At 38.8% G+C, this 18,345-nt stretch overlaps 1 protein-coding gene across 2 annotated transcripts in view; it reads left to right on the top strand.

The window, feature by feature from the left end:
- The first annotated feature begins 1,775 nt into the window (after positions 1-1,775).
- Positions 1,776-18,345, top strand: part of cep104 (centrosomal protein 104) — a 34,961-nt gene continuing 18,391 nt past the window's right edge. For both annotated transcript variants that reach the window (XM_023337778.1, XM_023337787.1), the window contains exons 1-12: positions 1,776-1,956; positions 2,351-2,516; positions 3,419-3,592; positions 4,266-4,404; positions 4,795-4,857; positions 6,992-7,068; positions 7,800-7,968; positions 11,798-11,953; positions 12,072-12,296; positions 13,015-13,230; positions 14,043-14,210; positions 16,961-17,134. In XM_023337778.1, the coding sequence (XP_023193546.1) occupies positions 2,404-2,516; positions 3,419-3,592; positions 4,266-4,404; positions 4,795-4,857; positions 6,992-7,068; positions 7,800-7,968; positions 11,798-11,953; positions 12,072-12,296; positions 13,015-13,230; positions 14,043-14,210; positions 16,961-17,134 (1,674 nt within the window). In that variant the 5' untranslated portion in view covers positions 1,776-1,956; positions 2,351-2,403. The remainder of the gene's footprint in view (positions 1,957-2,350; positions 2,517-3,418; positions 3,593-4,265; positions 4,405-4,794; positions 4,858-6,991; positions 7,069-7,799; positions 7,969-11,797; positions 11,954-12,071; positions 12,297-13,014; positions 13,231-14,042; positions 14,211-16,960; positions 17,135-18,345) is intronic.

Raw genomic sequence — 18,345 nt, forward strand, 5'->3', positions numbered from 1 at the left:
AGGAGAACTGACAAAAATTATCTTTTGTGCCAACTCTGTCATATTGATATAGATTTTTATTTCTGACATGTTGCTTAATATGCATTGTCCAATTTTTTAAAATTATTTCAATGTAAAAAAAATAAAATAATTTAATTACATTACAGATGGATGCCAGTGTTTACTTGTCAGATGTATTCCATTGTTGACATATAACATTTCAAAAATATGAAAATATACAGTACAGACCAAAAGTTTGGGGACACCTTTCTAATTCAATGAGTTTCCTTTATTTTCATGACTATTTATAAGGCAAGAAATCCCACTTATTAACCTGACAGGGCAACACCTATGAAGTGAAAACCATTTCAGGTGACGACCTGTTGAAGCTCATCAAGAAAATGCAGAGTGTGTGCAAAGCAGTAATCACAGCAAAAGGTTGCTACTTTGAAGAAACTAGAATATAAGGGGTATTTTCAGTTGTTTTACACTTTCTTGTTTAGTGCATATTTCCACATGTGTTATTCATAGTTTTGATGCCTTCAGTGTGAATCTACAATGTCAATAGTCATGAAAATAAAGGAAACTCATTGAATTAAAAGGTGTGTCCAAACTTTTGGTCTGTACTGTATATATATTTTCTCACATGCGCAGTAGGTCAGCCTCAAAGGATTCTTCTTCTTCTCCTATGGCTTGTTATGGCAGTTTACACACTTTGCGTATTACCGCCATCAACTGGACGGAGATGTAATTTCAGAAATTAATTTTTCCTCTATGTCTTCAAATAAAAATAAAAAAAAAATATATATATATATATACAAATATTTATATACATATTTTAATTTGAAGATTAAAAAAAAAAATATATATATATATACATACAAGGACAGCAAGGACAGCACAGAGGCCCTCATCCTGGCCGCCCAGGAACAGGCCCTAAACACCAGAGCAATAGAGGCCCAGATATACCACACCAGACAAGACCCAAGGTGTAGGTTGTGCAAGGAGGCCCCTGAGACAGTCCAGCACATAACAGCAGGGTGCAAGATACTGGCAGGGAAAGCGTACATGGAACGACATAACCAAGTTGCAGGCATAGTGTACAGAAACATCTGTGTAGAATATGGACTGGAAACCCCGAGATCAAAGTGGGAAACACCCCCAAAGGTGGCGGAGAACGCCAGAGCTAAGATCCTGTGGGACTTCCAGATCCAGACAGACAAAATGGTAATGGCGAACCAACCAGACATTGTCGTAGTGGATAAACAACAGAGGAAAGCCGTTGTGATAGATGTAGCAATACCAAGCGACTGCAACATCAGGAAAAAGGAGCACGAGAAACTAGAGAAATACCAGGGCCTCAGGGAGGAACTGGAGAGGACCTGGAAGGTGAAGACCACAGTGGTGCCTGTGGTCATCGGGGCCCTCGGGGCAGTCACCCCCAAACTGGACCAATGGCTACAACAGATCCCAGGAACAACATGAGACATCTCAGTGCAGAAATGTGCAGTCCTTGGCACAGCCTAGATACTGCGCAGAACCCTCAAGCTCCCAGGCCTCTGGTAGAGGACCCGAGCTCAGAGGATAAGAACCACCGGCGGTGGGTGAGAAGGGAATTTTTTTTATTTTTTTTAATATATATTTTAATTTGAAGACATAGAGGAAAAATTAATTTCTGAAATTACATCTCCGTCCAGTTGATGGCGGTAATACGCAAAGTGTGTAAATTGCCATAACAAGCCATAGAAGAAGAAGAAGAATCCTTTGAGGCTGACCTACTGCGCATGTGAGAAAAGCTTGTTGTCAGCGTTGGTATTGGAGATGAGATGGGAGTGCGATCCTTCATTAATACGGTAATGTTGCTGGTAAGATGTCTCCAAAACCCCCAACAGAAGGTCTTTATACATCTAGCTGTGCGCTTACAACGAGTTGCAAATAAAGACTCGCCTCTGTCAGTCTTATTCTCATTTTAGCCGGGTAAGTCTTCTGTACAATACAGGTAATGTTAGACTAAATGACGTTTGCCATGTTGGCAGATGAAACGATTTTAAGTCAACGAAAACGTGTCGTTTATTGTGTTCAACAATGTTATCTATAGCTAGTCTGTGTTGCCTTCATGAAGAGAAATTCTGCATGTAAATGTCACGTAAACTGGTTTGGGTATGCATCTGACAAGCTGGATCCACTCTCCTGTCAACCCCAAAGTTGTCTTTCTTTAATATTTTCTAATGTATTTACACAATTATGAAATTAGTTGAAATATGTTAAATGTAAAGATATATAATTTTATCAAATTATTTGAGCCCAACAGAATTGTTCAACCAACACTTACACGTGGAGCTTTACACTGTTTCTTTTGTTTATATTTTAGCAACTCCTTTGAACAACAATAGAAAAAAAAATCTCCAAGTGTTTGTCAGAGGAATGCCAAAGAAGACAGAATTCACTGCGGTCACCTCTTCAAGTCATGAGGATAATTTCAGTGCCAAGGAGCTGATGGTGCATGCACCCACTGTCAGTGGTTGGAGATCCAGCAGGTAATTTAAACCAGAAGGTCTCTTTCCAGAAACGTAGTTAATCTCTGATGTATTTTTCATTTAAGCTACCTAGGCCTTAAAGCATAAACCTTAGATTTTGATAGCTTAGCATGGGTACAGAAGCCTTGCTCATCTTTTCCTCCCTATGAAATAAAATTGGTCTTGACCGGCCATATCTATCTATTTTTAAAATGATAGCTTATTACATTTTAACAGTACCTATATGTCTTACTGGTAAATAAGAAATCTCTGTGGTACTCCAAAGGTAACCTTGTAGTTCGAAGAAAATGTATCATTTAAGTGAACAAACTAGAATCAGAGTCAGACAAATAAGATTTAAGCCAGCCTAGTCCTGTTTCTTTGATACCTACAACATGTTCAAGCTTTTCAAAGAGAATTTTGTGATCAATGTGTCAAAAGCAGCACTGAGCTCTAACAAAACACTGAGCTCTAACAAAACCGGAACACAGACATGTCCAAGCAATGTGCTTGGATACACCACTATGTAAACAGCTGGCTTTATCGCTTGTGATTTACCCCCACTTGCTCATCATGTCAGTGACTGTAAGTCAGCAGTCGTCTCCATGATTAGCCCTTAAAACATGATCAAAGTCAACATAAATAAATGCTTGTAGTAAACTGCTCTATTTGTAACAGGTGCATAAATGGGCTTCACTTTCTACATTGAAATACCATTATTGCTATGAATTTCCATCTCGGTGTTAGATACTGTAAAATTCAAGATGATGATCATTAAAGCTATCACATAACTTTGTTTTCTTAAAAAATATGTTGACATAAGGTTTTATTATTTACGTAATAGCATGTCGTTTTCTCAAGTTACTCTTTAATCTACCTTTTTAAACGGAGCCTAATATTTCTATGTACCAACATTTCTACAGGCTGTGTTCGTATCCTCAGCACCTCACCCTCCAACTGGCGGAGAGATGTAGAATAAGAAAGTTGCAATTGCTGGCTCACCAGTACATGATCCCAGCCAAGGTTGAATTTCATGTTGGTGACAGCCTGCCTGAAGCCAGCCCTCCAGGATTCCCTGGACAGTTTCACAGACTTGGGTAAGACCTCAGACTTTACCAGGCTTAATTCTGACAATTTTATTGAGCATGCACAGTTTGGAAGATTCCACGGTTTTCCAGATCTTCTCTTTTTCATTCAGGCCATTTTCATGTTGAAATGCCAAAAAAAAATAAAAATAAAAAAAAAATAAACACACTAAAACTGGTGATTTTTGAAATTCCTACCAACAAAATAAAGGCACTTACATCCATAAACTATCCTTTGAAGAATCTGCACTCAGCACAGGTCACTTATTGTTTAAGTGTTAAATATTGTGCAATCGCACTGATCTAATTTAGTCCAGATGCAAAGAAACCTGCAAAATGGCACACTCTGAAAATCAAGAGCTAGTTTCAGCACTGCATTGTTTCAGGATTTACAGAACCAAGTCCAGCAGGTCAATATGAATAATTTCTACTCAAAGTGTTATAAAAACTACATAAAATTAATTCTGGAAAAATATTAAATGAAAAACTGTGGGACCATTCAATCACAGCAAATGTGGATAATCACAGCTGATGCACACCAGCATTACATGATGGCCACTCACTGGGAAATCATAATGGATTTATTTATTGAATGATTGAGAACAAATGAATGAATTGACATTTGTGTTCTCCAGCACCTGTTCAAAGTATGATCTAACATAACAAAGTTGCACTTTTCCAACAGGTATGTGTCTTTATCGGATAACGAGAAGACTGGCTTCAAAGCCCGGGAGCTGAAGTCGGTCCACGTTGATGCCGTCGGAACGTATCTGAGAATAACCCTCCACAGGAACCATGCCAACCGCTACAATCGCTACAATCAGGTAATCGGTTGGGGCATTTCTCCCAGATCAGAAACCAAACTACTGGGGTTGCTTTAGGTTGGTTTTCATTTTGGTTCTCTACCAGAGGTAAAAACAAAATTTTGCACAGTATCTTTTTCCTTTTTAAAAAAAAATGACTTATTTACTGATCTTAACTGAGGTAGTTGAGGCCTGCAGTATTTAAAATTATTTTTTTTTAAAAAAAAAACCTCAGTAACGAGTTAATGGAGTAATTTTGGGAGCTGGATCAGTCCTGGGAAGATTCACTAGTTTTTCATGTTTCCTTCATTTGTGGAGAACGGTTCAATGTGTTTCATTTGAGGCCAGAATTCTCCAAAAAGGACTTTTTAATTCTTCTCAAACTGATGCCAATAAATCTGACTTCTTCAGGTTGCACTGGTCGCCATCAACGTTCTGGGAGATCTTTTGGACAGTACCACACATCACACAGGGGTAAGTGAACGGTCTCCTCATTTCTCTCTGCGCTGAACTTACATTTGCACAGCAGAAGGGGGGGCTGTTGAGCTGACTTTCGACTCAGCATTGACTTGTTGGGCAGATTAAATAGATTTTTTTTTAATATACAACCAAACCCGTGACACATTTCAAATTTTAATTTTGCAATGTCAAGAAATCTTTCTTTCATACTTTATGACTTAACATTAACATAATGTTGGTCAGTTTAGCACTGTTTCTTTTTTTTTACTTAACAGCAGAAGCCATTAAGTTTGAGATATTCCTTTTTTGTTTTGCAAAAAAGTAATTGCAGATAACTGACAGAATACAGCAGGATGTTGGTAAAGAGGACTCACAAAATCAAGACTCGCACAACATATTCAAATGAGTTATTAATTTAACAATTTGGCTCAATTTTCAAAGTATTTATTGTCACATTGGTATAGGCATATATATATATATATATATATATATATAGTCAAGGCTCTGGCCCAACTAAACTTCACAAGTGCCCAAACTTATTTGTACAAGTGTTTATGTATGTCATCCGTGTAGTAATGAGACACAAAGAGAGGGCACTATGTAATCAAACAGGAGACCTTCAGTTGGTGAGTGTAATCAGATAGTCCTGCAGATGGACGGCTCCTGGAGGAGCGAGACTGCCTTAAAACACACACACACGCATGTACACGCAATAACACACAGAAACGCAAGGAAAGCGTGGACTCTTCTTGCACAGATTCCAGTGAACAAGCCGTGCATTGTTGCTTCTTTAATCCGACTGAGCACCTTCATCACAGCAATGTTCTTGCCTGTTGGCCACAGCTGGGTCTCCTGGAGTCTGCGTTATGTTTGTTCTGGATATTGAACCTGTGATGTAGATGTGTAAAACAAGGATTATTTACTTCTTGGTTAAACTAAATTTGATTAAGAGCATCTCATCTACACCTTATCTAAAGTCAGCACTCCTTTCTTAATGAGTGTGTTAAAGCGTTGTTATTTACAGAAAAATGCAAAGTTGGCACTTAGAGCAACTTTGCATTAATAGTGTCATTATTTACCAAATGACATTTCATGACAACAGTCATAGACACCTTCATATTCCACAGGTGTTATGTCATGTTTATGACGGTGTCATGTCGGTCTCATACACACCCCGTCAAATAAAGTGTTATTAAAACGGTTTCTGACACAGCAACACGCTCCTCTACTTTACATTAAGCGATTACAATCTCTTCCTCTATGTTCCTTCACACGAAACAGTGGCCTTCAAAAACTTGTAGGCAAGTGTCCACTTTGACTAGATCTGCTGTTGTCACTTAAGGCTTTACTGGAAAGTTCTTGTTCTAACTTTTTTTTGTACTTCAAAGTTTATTGAAGTACAATAAACTGTGTTCCATGTCATGAGAGCAGCTTTTAAGATGAGATATCGGAAACATTTCAGCAAACGCTGCTTTGTTTGTGTAATTATTTCAAAGCATTTGAAGGACTGAGTAGGGATCTATGTGTGTGTTTATGTGTGCACAGTAGTGTGTGTTCCAACAGAGCTTTTCAAAAGTACTTTTATGCCATGAACATTTTCTTACAAAACCACAAACTTCAGTTTATTCCGTTGGGATTTTCTTTGATCAAACAAGATAAGGCAGTTCATAACTGCGCAGTGGAAGCAACAAAATGCATTGTTTTTGAAATTTGTTACAAATGCATGTGAAGCAAGGAAAGTGTCCCACTGAGTCAGTACTTTGCAAAACGTATTTTTGATGTAGTTGGAGCATTTGAGTATGCATTGGGAATCAGATTTTCCCCATATAGAGATTTATCATTTTTTTCCATTCAACATGCTCAGTCTGATTGAATGGAACATCATGGTGTAACGTGAACGCCAATTTTCAAGTAATTCAACACATTTTCAATTGCATTTAGGGCTGAACTCTAATACATAAATACACCTTATGTATTAAACCCTGAGTTTGACACGCGAAACTAATAAATAAATTGATCTTAACCTTTTGTTGTTGGTTTAAATTAGGGCTCTTTATAACAGGGAAAACACAAACCTTAGCCCTGCACATTACAGAAATAAGTGTGCAGCCAATCCACTTGTGTAATTTGTCCATCTGTTTACCCCCAGCCAAGCGGAGACCAGCTGATTGAACTGTACCTCAACAGTACCCAGCAGGAAGCTGCCCTGGACACGACTTTCATGGGGTGAGACTCGACCGTTGAACCCTGTTTTTTTTTTGTCTTGTGACAATAACACAGTCCACCAAAACCATTCAGTCTGGGAGACAACCAGTAAGCCATTCAGGGTCACATACGTTTGAGGAAACAAAACCCATATTTAAAATATATGCAGATGTACTTACTTCTTAGCATTTTAATCTTTGTAAATTATGCAATTAGATTCTTTTTACATACTTTGATCAAGAATTGTACAGGAACCTTCTGGTGATTGTGATAAAAATAAAGTACAGAAATTGTTTTTACATCAGAGCGCTGCAACAAGCAATCCTGTCAAATAGAGAATAATTTACTATATTTATCACAGACCATATGATAAATCCATCCATCCATCCATTTTCGTACACCCTTGTCCCCAGTGGGGTCTGGAGGGGTGCTGGTGCCTATCTCCAGTGAACTTTGTGGGCGAGAGGCAGGGTACACCCTGGACAGGCCCCAGTCTGTCGCAGTTTGATAAATACATTTTCTATGAATATTCATGGTCTTGTTGCATGTTTTTGATCATAAATGTAGTCTCTGTGCAGTCACCGATGCATTATTACCTGTGGAGATGCAACTCCACAGGTTGCATCTCCACAACCTCAGTCTTTATTTTTTTTAACAATCTTTACCAAAGAGCTACCAAGAGATTAATTGATAATAACGTAAACTGAATTCCTACTCCAATCATGCATTTTCATGCTTTCTTTCACATTCAGCAAATGTTTATCAATCTCCCAATTTGATGATTTGGCCTTCGACATGTACCAGGATCCGGAGGTCGCTCACATCATTCGTCTCTTGGACCAAAAGAAGCAAGCCGTTGTCCGACAGGAGAACTTTGAGGAGGCTAAGAAGTTGAAGCAAGCCATCGCAGACCTTCAGAAGGTAGATTCAAAAATGTTTTATTCACTTTACATTAAGTAGAAGAAGTATTCGTAGTGCAGTCAGCATGCTAGGCATGAAATTCACAGAGTATAAGAGCTTGGAGTGAAAATATCTTGAGAGTAATACAAAGATTTGAAAGAAAATTGCAGGACACTAATTTTATGGGTTTTTTTTTTTTACAGAAAAGCAACACACTTTTACACTTCTTCACAGTAACATAACATTAGAATGATACAATTCTTATTTAGAACTTTTATCCATTGATTCTGGATTGTTTTGATTGTTACAAATAGAAATTAGCAAATTAAAACAAGCTTTTTTTTAGCTAGCCAATAGACAGTTTTTGGGAATAAGTAATTCTGTATTTTTCTCTCTCTTTTAGCTATTTGCATACTCATGTATACACACACGCACACGTACATATATATACAGCTAAGGTTAAGGAAAGGACACACTAGGGAACGCCCTCTTTAGGGCTCTGTAGCTTAGATAGAGGCCTGCAAAAGGAATCAGAAACTGTTGTTAGGTCCCATTTGCTGTGTTGTCCCGTAAGGAAAGCATGGTGATGGGCCAGCGCTGCATTTTGGTCTCAATAAATGGAATTGATGAATTCAACTCACTAACTCTTCAACCTCATAAATTATAAACCTAGCAGGAGAAAAGATAATCTCCAACACAGTGTAGAGCAACAGGATGGGGAAGAACAGCAGTGCAATAATCTATTCTCCATTTACCTATAGAAAATAATTCTCTGTCCAACTGCATTATTATTATTATTATTATTCTATGCCACACAGACATTAGACCTTGTTGGTGCAGCTTATGTTCTTGGACCAATAACAGAGTCCTAGTATTACATTAAACAACAGGTCAGAAAATTAAAACATGTTTTAAACTAATAAATAAATCATTTATATCCACATATCACCACAAAACTCATTATGTTTTGTCTCCTGAAAATCTCAATTATTCTGCAACTTTGTCTCTATTTGTAACAGAAGCTGTTAAACATTGTTCAGATACCTGCTACAGACCTTCTTTGTGTTCAGCGTTACCATGCAGACCATGAATTCTTAACAAGCTCGACAGCTGCTGTCAGGATACCTGGGCAGTGTGTGTCCAACTCCCAGTTGAAAGGCTTTTTGTAACCAGATAACACACAGTCTTACAAATGCCAGTCGCTTGTTAGCATGGCACGTTAGCATTGTGGGCACAAGTCAGTCATGCTGAAAATCCCCTATCGTCACACCCTCATGATGTCGGAGTTATCCATTATGTAGCATCTGAGAATATATGAATAAAACACACAACAAACTGACTTGCTCCGTTTCTTCCATCATCAACAATTCAGTTTATCGTCACAGGAACATTTTTCAGAATTAAATGATTACAAATAATTGCCAAGTAATAAGAGTAGATGTGTGTTTTTCTGTCTCCAGGAGTGACAGAACTCCTAAAACCTCAGACATACTGAACTTTTTTCTGCAGACGCATTTAGAACCGATCCCTCTTGTAGTGAGTGAGGCTTGAATGTAGACCTGTGAAGACCGTGTTGGCTGGCACCTCGTTAGCAGCTTTATTCACCTCGAAGGAATTTCCGTGCGCAGAAATTTCATGTCCAACTCACTGGAAGCTGTTGTCAAGTTTCCACACTGTAAGTCTCAAGGTTTTAATATCTGACGCTCCTGCTTGTTTTTTTTTTTTTTCTGAACCAGGGCTGGAGTATCGCCTGAGGCATTTGAACTGGCCATGTTAAGATACATTCACAGTGTAAATGTTTTGTAGAAAGAAAACATTTACACTTTAGCCACTGAGGTGTACTAATAAGTATTTAAGTTAGACATTAAGAAACGTAAGATACATCGGACAGCTGAGCACAATCTAATGACTTATTCCAATATAATGAATGGAAATTGTCTCAATACCTCCATTAAAAACTATTCCCAGACTAAGTAAGAAGTAGAGCAAAACATGCGATAAATGTTTTAGTGTCTATAAAAAATGTACTCTACATCTTTTTGTTTAGTTATTGATCAAGTCCAGAGGAAGGACGAACCAGTACAAGATTCTCTAAATGTGATAGATGCCCTTCGTTAAAAATACAACAATATTATAATACATGCAAAAAAAAAAAAGAACCTTACATTTAGGATATATTGTTTCATTTAAAACTGAGGAGAAACAATTATTGCTAGTGCAGCTAATATAGTGCAACACTGATTATTGCAGTTTTATTAGTGGTATTTAAAACAGATTTATTTTGATACAGAGTATTAGCTGGACATTTAGTCAGACTGTCTGCTCTGGTAGCTAAGCTGCAATTGGCTGCTTAACAGACAAGCCACTCTGAAATGCAGTGTGAGCGACTGTCTGCATTCCCTACATGCTCATGCAGGAGGAGTGAATGCTGCAAGACAGTGACTTGATTTTTTTTCTTTGTTTCCTTTTTACCAATTTGAATCATAAACTGAACTTGACTGCGTTGTTAAATAACCAGGATCAGTTGAAATAGATGCAGATTGGTTTGAATTGACTTTTTTTGGTAAAGTGTTTAGAGATTGTATGTTGTGAATTGACACAAAATATATGAATTGAGTTAAATCGATTACTGCTGTTTTAAAACTGCAAGCCCTAAAAAGAGTGATAAGTGGTTCTCCTTTAGTTTTCTTACCGTGACTTTTTTGTTTTCTTGGCGGCTATTGAGATACACAATCATCTGCATTTGTCTTTCTTATAAGCTAGGGGGAATGTAGCATTCTTATTTCTTCCAGGTCACTGACAATATGCAAGGGAAGGTGAGGGAGGGGCACCAGTGTCACTGCTCTAGCTGCTCTAGCACTCATCCTGTCCTCTTATTAAAGGATTTTTTAAGCACTGGAACAGTATTATGACAATTTGGACACCTGTTACCAACCCACATGTGGTCCAGACGTTAAGACAATAATAGAAACACAATGTAGACTAGCAAAAAAAAGAAAAAGTGTTTCAAGCTCCATTGGAAGATAAAAAGGAGTACTTAAGCCCCTAATGATTTAGACCAGGGGTCTCAAACTCCAGTCCTCGAGGGCCGCTGTGCTGCAGTTTTTAGATGTGCCACAGGTACAAAACACTGGAATGAAATGGCTTAATTCCCTCCTCCTTGTGTAGATCAGTTCTCCAGAGCCTTAATGACCTAATTATTCTATTCAGGTGTGGTGCAGCAGAGGCTCATCTAAAAGTTGCAGGACTGCGGCCCTGGAGGCCTGGAGTTTGAGACCCCTGATTTAAACCCTTGTAAGAAATGGGTTTAAAGTAAGATTTTAACTTAATCCACATGTTTCTCCTGATGTTGATGGCAAGGAGCCCTCCCAACCTCAAAGACATGTGACCAAAAATACATAGTCAAAATACCTGCTAAAAGTTGGTCAATAAATAAAAAAACGGGGTTGGTTGATTCCATTGATTGTTGAGAAGGTCATTACTAAATTATTCAACATGCCCTTTTTAAATAAAATGTAAATCAAAGATCAAATATGCTTTTTTTGATTCCCTTCTTATATTGTTTTGCATTCATTACACAGATTGCATTTCCTGTCAGAAACAAAGTTCTTGGTTGACTGAAAATAATTTTAAATCTACATCCACTGGAGGTATCAATACTTTTGGGCTAAACTGTATAGGTTTAATTATCCTTTTTTATAACATCTAACAGTTCAATAAAATAGTTATGCAATAAAACCCATTAAACGTGGGAAACCAGTTGCATTATATAAAAAAGCAGGTCTCTTTATGAACTTTATAAACATGCTGGAAAAGATGCTGAGTCTCCCAGTGATTTGGGCTCTTCCAGGTTGGAGAGCGTTTGGCCCGATATGATGTGGAGAAGAAATCTGCGATTGAAAAGGAGAACTATGACCTGGCCAAGACGAAAAAGGAGCTCATGGACGAGTACAGGAAGAGCGTCTACCAACAGCTGGAAGTTCACAACCTGCTGGACATGACGATGGTCAGTCTTAAGCAATTAATCATGCTCCAGCTACACAGTAGACACCAGTGGATTGTGATGGGAAACAAGGTTTTTAAAGTTTCCATAAATGATTCTGTCTCTTTCATGGCATCATCAGATCACCAAGACCTCAAAGGTGTCCTCAGCCCAACGTCCTCCACCTCTTCTGCCTTCTCCTGCTGATGGTTCAACCCTCACCAAGCCCCTGTTGTCCACAGATGACATTAGGAAGGGAAAGAAACTAAACGCTCATAATCAGCAAACAGCCACACAGACTGTTGTACCCAAACCTAGCAGTCAGCCTGACAAGTCTGTCACCCCTGCCTCCCTCCCTTCCGTTAACGTAAGTATTTTTCCACATCGAAATTGTTGTTAGCCACATCGTTAATTAGCTTCTAAAAAAAAAATCCTCTATGAAACCATTTCCTAAGAGGATCAGTGTTTTCTTTAGAATAACCCAGCGGTATTTTCTTCTTTACACACACATTCCTGTAAACATACCTAAGCTCGGAAGCACCTTTGGAACACGTCTCCTGACTAAACCTGAGCAGTGCTTGAACCCAGAGCACACAGGGAGATTATGACCAGCAGGGGTCTGTATGCTTTACTCACCACCTACTAAGGCCAGACCTACTGCAGGTTTGGGTTTCACTATTTAATTAAAAGCGTGCAACAGTTGGCTGACTCTGGCGGCTGCCAACCTGGCCTCAAGGCAGTGCTTTGAGACTTTTGTTAAGCAGTAGGGTGCCAGTTGGCCCAGAGGCACAAAACGCAGAACTTTCTGGCTAGAGCTCTGGTTTGTATCGAGGTGGCAAACGGTCATTGTTGTACGAATGTTGAATGATACTGAATCTCTCCGGTGTTCAAATGCTAAAGTTGTTGTTTGCAGAGATTACATTTTTGACCTTTTAAGCCCCCAGACAGACAGGCTTCTGAGAAATGCATTTGGTTTTAAAATACTTTCATTTCGTAGAAAATGAGTGACAAGAATCAAACAGTGAAATACTTTCAGGCACAACATTTCAGCTGAAATGTTTACGTTTTTTGCTTTCTGCTGACAGATCACCGGTGTGCCTTATGATGAGAGGCCCCTGCCAGCACTTCAGCGAAAAGGTAGGGCAGGGGAAAGCATCCAGACGCCATCAGCGGGGAACTCCCCTAAATCTGACGTGTTAAGGTCTCCACGTGGTCCTGACCTGAGCGGAGAGCCAGAGCCCCTGACTGAGAAGGCTCTGAGAGAGGCTGGCCTTCCTATTGAGGCCTTTGGAGAGAGTCTGGTAAGAATGTCATGAGTTCAGCCATGGGCAGTTAAGCTGGGCTGATTTCAGTGACCCTTTTAGTTTCAGCTGATGAGAAAAACTTGCTTTGGTGTTTTTAAACCGCCCCCCAGAATGGCACCTTGAAAGAATATTCAGATTTTGAGCTTTTCCAACTTTTATCGTTGACAAAAGCTGAAGAAGTAGTAGTTCTTACAAGGTTCCAGCTGGTTTTTGAAATCAGAATTAAGTTTTACGGTCAAGGTTTGTACATGCCCTCGCTGATGCTGACATCAGCCCAATAATCATAAGACCTCTCCTGCCTTCTGGAATCATTCACATGAAGCTCCCATTAAAATTTTACATTGTAAAGGATGGGAAGCTTACTTATTAATGAGTCATTTTTTGACACTTCTGTTTTCGTATTTTTAGGGCTTATGGCCCTAAATGTTTGATTAGCTTGATGATCAAGCATACACTGTGTTTACAATAAAGGCAATGTGATATGTAATTTTATTTATTTATTTATTTATTTTTTGCCATTTTAAGGTTTTGATCCGTGGTGTATGTAGTGCATTATAATTGATTTAAGAAAGATTTTTAATAGGTGAAACATGAGAGAAATTTCAAAACATTGGGTGCTATCATTGCTTTGTGTTCTTTCTGGAGTTTCCTTGTTACCCATCAGCTGTATTTTTAAATCATTCCTGTGAAGAAATGTATTTAATTTCAAATTTAAGGGTACCGCTATATGATGTGCTTTACGAAAAGCATATATTTTATGAATAAGGTGCAGTGTATCTACGATACCAATGAAAAACATGCTTTCTCAGGTGGCTGGTGCATATTCTAAGACCTGGTGCTACAGAGAGGACGCGCTGCTTGCTGTGCACAGCAAACTGCTGGAAGTAAGCGCCACAACGCCCAAAGACGAGCTGAGAAACACAATAAGAGCGGCAGTCTTTCTGGTTAAGAAGGCCCTTCTGGATAAAGTTTCATCTGTGAGTCAATTCACTTTAAAGAATATTGCTTTGATACAAAATGCAACTCTGTTAAAAGACAGTGGATCATAAAAAAGGCAGTATCTTAACATGCAGTATATTAATCTGCAATACCTCTTATTACTGACTATAGGAGGGCTACTTATTTTCTCTGAGAATATTTTCAGTTCACATTATTTGAATAAATGCCACACAAGAACAAAACAAAGTACTAATTTGTTCATTGGTCAACTAAATGCCAGTTTACAACTAAATGGATATAACAATACTGAAACCAAGAACCATAATGTTACTTATTCAGCTTTAATTATTGTTAGAAATGGGCCTGCTAGTATATTGGCCTTAGCAGCTCTAACCAGGTTCCAAAGTTCCCCAGAAACCCGGTGAGCCTGCCAGCAGTGCACACCAAAGGAAAACTGGATTCTGGAGCAGAGACCCCACCTCTGCTGCCTGCCATCTGTCTTTCCCCTCCCTCCTTTTCCTAACTCCGCGTGGCAACAATGAGAGGCGCCGGATCGGACATGCTCCACAAGCGACTGCTGGTGGATTTGTTGGGCAGCGTACAGTATTATAAGACCTCTATATGACAGGAGAGGAGGGAAAAAAGATGATATTAGATTGTGAGAGATTATGACATAAAAATAGTCTGATGACCTCTGATTAGTTTTTTTCCATTTATCAAGCACACACATAAAACAAAGAGAACAATTGTTGGCAATATTTACATAATAATGTAATATTTACATACTAGCAAAGATAAACATAGTTGCAAGCGTAACCTTCCTTGCTCGTCACAGCACCAGTGTAACCTTGCTCGCTTGGTTGTTTGTCACCTTCCTCACTAGTATGACACAGAACAAAACACTCTTCACAATGTGACTCCTAACTGTACGCAAGCATTTCCTCAGAATCCTGGTGGGGGGAGCCGTGAGAGCGCCTGAAGGTCACTCATCACACCACTAGGTGGTTCTAAACATATGCATGGATTAAAAATCTCATTATAAATACATGCTATTATTATTATTATTTTGGGTAAAATACACACACTTTTCTCTCTGTTATGCAGTATGAAGCAACTCTCAGATTTACTTTACCGTTTTTAAAGTAGCATATAGACTTTCAAAGACTAAGAAAAGACAGCTACTTCACTAATTGTTCTTAACAAATCTAATCCATCGCACCATGTTTTTCTGTAAAGTTCAGATTGCAGTCTCAGCACCTTTCCATTTTGTGGGTTTTGACCATCAGAACCAACCAGTCCTTCAGCATCCGTGGATCAGGTTGAAGCCATTTTCAAGTGACAAACTAATCACTTTTAAAGTGACTTATTGCTTTGCAGAATTTGTAAAAGTTATTTCATTAAAGACATTTTTCAGTCCTTTGTAAAGCTCTAAAAAGAACAGGTTATTGTTGAGAGCATACTTGTGTATTGGTTGAAGTAGCTACTTCTACCTTTATGCTAGGACTGGACAATAAATCAATAACAATACATATCGCGTCAGACGCCTGATCAATATCAATCGATAATATGTCCAATGATTTCGCTGAACTCCAATTCAGAAACGCACAGCGTTCTGGGGGATGTAGGCAGAGGACAGGCTTTAGCCACTCAACGTCTCACAGCTTATAAACGTGAGTGGCATCAAATAGCTAACTTGCTCTTTGGTGAGCTAGCAACAACCTGATGAGTAACTTGAGCAGCTGCTGCTTCAGGTTTCGCCACCATGCCTCATAACTGCTTAAAAAAAAAAAAACAGTTTCGTGGAGTGAAAGGAGAAAATGTGTACAGCAGCTCGAGAGGAAACTGGAAAAAACAGGAAAAGTCACATTGCCAGTTTGGCAGTATTTCAGGTATTTAAGACAGAAAACTAATCAGTAATTATTGATATCATCTGATAGGAAACACTTATGTTGTGGTATATTTTTCAGTTATATCATTCAGCCCTACTTTGCACTATAAACGGTGTATTTCCCGCAAAATAGTGCCACATAGCAGGATTAATGGCAAAAGAAGAGTTGTGTGGGAAGTGTAGTTTTCATAGGAAAATATTAGAATACAGACAGTGTTTTAAGAAATGCTGTTTATATTTCTGACTTGTTAAACATTCTGTAATATTTTCTCCCAACCCAAGGCAAGTCACTGTATGCTAAATCTTTTGCAAAAACTTCCATAATGATGCTTCCTGGTTTAAGCATCACATTGATGATTAAAGGCTTTGTGCACACTCATGCTGTCAACATACTTTCTGTGCCACATGCAAAACATTTCACACAAGCTGCTTTATTAAAGCAGGAAATTTGACAAGCTGGACTTTGTATCCATTCTGTGGAAGCTGATTCCAGTGTTTCCTGGTGACGAAAAGGGCGGTGAAATTATAATTGCACTGATTTATTTCGTACTGATCCAGAAAACGCCTTTAAAGATCATTGAAAAGTCTTTCTCTTACGCACATTGCTGTCCCTGATTCTATTTGGTTGGCTATTCCTGCATAATACCTCAGTAATTTTTTATCTCTAAATCTACAGTGTGAATCGACATTAATAAGCAGAGAAATATTAAATTTAGTCATTATTTCAATGCTTAGTTGCCTTTTTTCTTTGTATTTTCCTTCCTTTTAAGCTTTTATTAAATAAACAAATACCAAACACAGCTGTGAAATAGTTTACTCATTTCAAGTTAATAATTCTCTAAGATATTTTAAAAATAGCTCACAAAGTTTTAAGCCTAACCTGTCTGGTTTCTACCTCAGGTTTTTCACGCCTCACTGAAGTTGCTCCGGTTGATGCTGAGCCAGCTGATCCCAGGTCTGGGCCTGGGCCGGGTTGAGGTGACCCACTGCCTGGAGCAGACCTTACCTAATTTGCTGGCGAGGACGGGAGACTCCCCTAACCGTCTACGGGCGGCTGCCATCGCCCTCATACAGGTAATATGACACTCCAAGTGATGTGTGTGTCTAGTTTACAGAACGGGTTGGTGTTTTGCATCTATTGAGCATGTTTTTCTGACTGTTCCGTATCTGTATTTTTCAAGCCGGAGTTGTTTTCTTATGTTTTCATCCATCTATACCAAAGTCAAATATCATATTTGTCGTTTCCAGACAAATATGGAAATGACAAACACAAGGCATTTCCTTGTGCTTCCAGAACACAAGGAAATGCAAAAGATAACCTGTGTGTGACTGATTGGCAGACATTCTGCTTGCAGCTTGCTAACCATAGCTGGCTAAATCCGTTTCTCTTGGAAGCAAAGGAAAACCGTGCGACCCTTATTTCAGCCAGCATACTGGCAGTGCAGAGCAGCTCGAGAAATCTTTTGTTCACTCTCCCATTTTCACTGAGCTCACGTCAAAAATATTAACATGTAGGAATAGCAGGTGATTTCTTTCAGTTGTTCTTCATGACTTGTTGTTTAGAACCTCAGTCTGCTATTGCATGCATTACACCTTTGATAAAGAGAGCCAGCAATCTAGTTTTACTGGTTTTTATTCTGTAGTAACAGTCATTTCACTGGTTTCAACAATTTTGTTGAAATCAGAAAATGTGTTCTTGTTTCTATTTTCTTTTGTGTTGCTGGGAAGAGGTACGTTTTGTGCGTCCGTTGTGGTTTGTTTGAGTCGTGAATGTTTGGAATGAGTCGGTGCACTTGTTTATGTCATTTTGTGACTCAAAAGAGGCCTGAAGGCCTGTTCATCTTCCTCTTGAGAGCAACATTGAGATCTCGAGAGGAAACTCGGATCTTAATGTTGCTATGTATATGGATAAACGGGATCGGATTGCTTTAAATGTGGCTGACGAGCTGCTTTCTAGGCCCAGTTGATGCTTGTTTTCAATTGTCCAATATCCCAGCTCCTCCAGTGGGAAAGCGAAGAAGCTGGTGGGATGTGGGTAGAACTGCATTTAGGTATGCATGATTGGACTCCCCAGAAACCACAATTAAAGTGTCAGGATAACAGTTTGAAGCTGGTTAACAGTAACAAACGGTTCCTTCAGGGCCCTCTGGTTGAAATCTCTGGAAGGAATGTAAACACCACCAGCAAAGCTGTAAATTCACGTGGCTAATGGAAGGACTGAGATTTCACAATAGTTGTAGCTCTATCAACAGAGAGCTGTGACTACAACGTGTTACAAATGTCCA

The sequence above is a fragment of the Xiphophorus maculatus genome, chromosome 1 (genome assembly GCF_002775205.1).
Source record: "Xiphophorus maculatus strain JP 163 A chromosome 1, X_maculatus-5.0-male, whole genome shotgun sequence".
Lineage (NCBI taxonomy): Eukaryota > Metazoa > Chordata > Actinopteri > Cyprinodontiformes > Poeciliidae > Xiphophorus > Xiphophorus maculatus.